The sequence below is a fragment of the Haliotis rubra genome, unplaced genomic scaffold, assembly GCF_003918875.1.
Source record: "Haliotis rubra isolate DU_JTF1 unplaced genomic scaffold, ASM391887v1 Scf584, whole genome shotgun sequence".
In the NCBI taxonomy this organism is placed as follows: domain Eukaryota; kingdom Metazoa; phylum Mollusca; class Gastropoda; order Lepetellida; family Haliotidae; genus Haliotis; species Haliotis rubra.
Window position 1 is genome coordinate 663258 of NW_025767284.1, and position 3138 is coordinate 666395.

A 3138-nucleotide genomic window follows, 5' to 3' on the forward strand; every position below is an offset into this window, starting at 1 on the left:
TATGATAACATATAATGAGGTGTCATCCGCAAAGAGACGAATGTTACTGTCAACATCACATACAATATCATTGATGTATATCAGAAAAAGAAGTGGTCCAAGGACAGAGCCCTGAGGTACTCCAGCTAGTACAGTTTTCTTGTCAGATTTATACATGTATGTATGTATGTATGTATGTATGTATGTATGTATGTATGTATGTATGTATGTATGTATGTATGTATGTATGTATGTATGTATGTATGTATGTATGTATGTATGTATGTATGTATGTATGTATGTATGTATGTATGTATGTATGTATGTATGTATATGTAACTGACAGTACAAAGGTGTCGACGAGAAAGACTGACGTCTCGCAACAATCATACGCTAGCAGACAGGATGAAAGCAATGCAACCAAGTGCCCTTACCATTCAACGGGACATTTCTTGAATCAGTGTTATGCATTCAGAAACAGTACGTATGAACGGCGTAAGGAATTTCTCAAGACCAAAGGTTATTGCTTCAGATGTTGTTAAACCAGTTCTCACCTAGCTAAAGAATGTAAGGAAAATGTTTCATGTACTTTATGTAACAGCAAGAGACACCCAACATTTTTACACATGGACAAACAGCAGTTGACTTCAACCAGGCAGGCACAGAACTCAACAGATCATGGCGGGGAGGAAAGAAATTCCCGCAGAGGCTATATCATCCAATGTACACAGGTATGTGGAAACAAACGCGGAGGAAAATCATGTGCAAAGATCATACCTGTCAAGGTTTACTCCAAATCAAGACCAGAACTTTCAGTTAATCTATATGCTATGTTTGATGATGTTAGCAACGTATCCCTTGGTAATTCAGAACTCTTTGACAGTCTTTGCTTAGGTGGAAGGAGGTTTCCATACACCATTACATCATGTTCAGGTATTTTTGACTCAAGTGGAAGACGAGCTAGTGATCTTGTGATAGAATCTCTGGATGGCAGCTGTCAGCTTGACATTCCCCATCTCATAGAGTGTAACCAGGTGTCCAATCTGCAGGATGAAATTCCGTACACCTGAAGTGGCTAAGTACCATAACCATCTCAGTGACATTTCAGATTGTATTGTTCCTCTGGACTCCTCTGAAGATCTTGTTACTGATTGGAAGAGATGTTATCGAAACACACCTCGTGTTAGACCAACGGATTGGAACCAAGGGAGCCCCATACGCTCAGAGATTACCGCTTGGATGGGTAATTATTGGAGAGACATGCCTGGGGAAGATTCATAGCCCTGAAGTTGTAAATGTCAACAAGATCAAAGTATGGAATAACGGACGAACCTCTTTGTTAACACCTTGCCCCGACAACTTCCTTGCCAGAGAGACTGACCCAGTATTCAAACTTACTCAAGATGATGACAAACCTGGATTGTCAGTGGAAGAAAGACAATCCATTTAAGTTATGGACAGAGAGATGTATATGGGACCAGAAGGTAATTGGACGGACCACTTCCCTTTAAACTGAACAGACCTGCTCTTCCAGATAATAGAAGTCTAGCATTGAAAAGAGCTGTTTCTCTTGCAAGAAGACTTCATCAGGATCCTGTAAAGATGGAACACTTTGTGCAGTTCATGACTAACATATTTGACAAGAAGCATGCCGAAATTGCACCTTGCCTAGAACCTGATGAAGAACACTGGTATCTGCCGATATTTGGTGTTTACCATCCAAAGAAACCCGGAGCAAATCCGAGCAGTGTTTGATTCTTCAGCTACTCTACAAGGAATATCTCTCAACAATGTCCTCCTTTAGGGACCAAATTTAACCAACAGTCTTCTTGGTGTTCTATTTCGTTTCAGGAAAGAAAAGGTTGCTTTCATGGCGGACATCGAAAGTATGTTCCATTGCTTTCTTGTGAAAGAAAATCACCGTAATTATCTCCGATTCTTCGGTTTGAAGAAAATGATCCCACAAAGAACCTGACAGAATATAGTATGCGAGTACATGTTTTTGGAAATAGTCCATCCCCAGCAGTTGCGACTTACGGTCTTCGGAAGGCAGCCAGAGAGGGAGAAGAAACTCTTTTGGACAAGACACAAAACTATTTGTAGAGAGAGACTTTTATGTGGATGATGGATTGAAATCATGTTCATCAACTGAAGAGGCAGTTAGCCTACTCAAACGGACACAGAAATCACTTAGAAAATGGTAACTTGAGACTTCACAAGATTGTTTCAAACAGCACTGAATTGATGCAATCATTTCCTCATACAGACTTGTCAAAGGATCTCAAAGCTTTAAATCTGTTAGAAGAATTCTCTCCTTTGCAGAGAAGCCTTGGTATGCTTTGGAACCTGGGAAATGATCTCTTCACTTTCAAAGTCTCACAAGAGTAGAAGACTTATACGAGACGTGGTATTTTATCAACTGTTAATAGCATATTTGATCCAATGGGATTCATTGCTCCTGTCTCAGTGCATGGAAAACTACTACTTCGTAAGGCAATGGTTGGAAAGTCAAGCTGGGATGAACCTCTAGATCAACAACTTGAACAGGAATGGGACCAATGGAAAAGTTCTCTCAGGCAACTACAGAACCTTAAGATTCCAAGAATGTTTGTTCCCACCTTCTATGACCTCTCCAGTAGAAAGGAAGTACTGGTTTATTGTGACGCTTCAGAGCAAGCAATAGCAGCAGTTTCGTACCTTCATGTCACAGATAACACTGGACAGTCACATACAGGTTTCATACACGGGAAAGCTAAAGTTGCGCAAACTCATTGACATACGATACCCCGATTGGAACTTTGTGGAGCTGTATTGGCAGTGGATATTACAGAATCTGTAACATCTCATCTTGAATTGGCCCTGAACTCGATACAGTTCTTTACAGACAGCAAGATTTTATTAGGATACATTAGAAACCTCTACAAGAAGGTTTTCTGTTTACATCTCCAACCGAGTGCAGAAGATTAGACGACTATCAAGTTCAGAACAGTGGTCATATGTTCCTACAAGTAAGAACCCTGCAGATTCAGCTACTAGACCTCTGGACACTGCACGGATATGTCACAGCCCATGGCTAAAAGGTCTCATCACCTACTCTGGGAGTGAAGAAATTTGCCAAAAGCAGTCAGAGGAACTTGTTCAGAAGATTTTGGTAAGGAT

At 40.6% G+C, this 3138-nt stretch overlaps 1 protein-coding gene across 1 annotated transcript; it reads left to right on the forward strand.

Moving 5' to 3' along the window:
• The first annotated feature begins 514 nt into the window (after positions 1-514).
• On the forward strand, positions 515-1813 carry LOC124254832. The gene is made up of 2 exons (XM_046688681.1): positions 515-710; positions 1088-1813. Exons 1-2 carry the CDS (start codon positions 606-608, stop codon positions 1427-1429), a joined length of 447 nt encoding a protein of 148 aa, XP_046544637.1. The 5' UTR covers positions 515-605; the 3' UTR covers positions 1430-1813.
• Positions 1814-3138: the final 1325 nt, after the last annotated feature.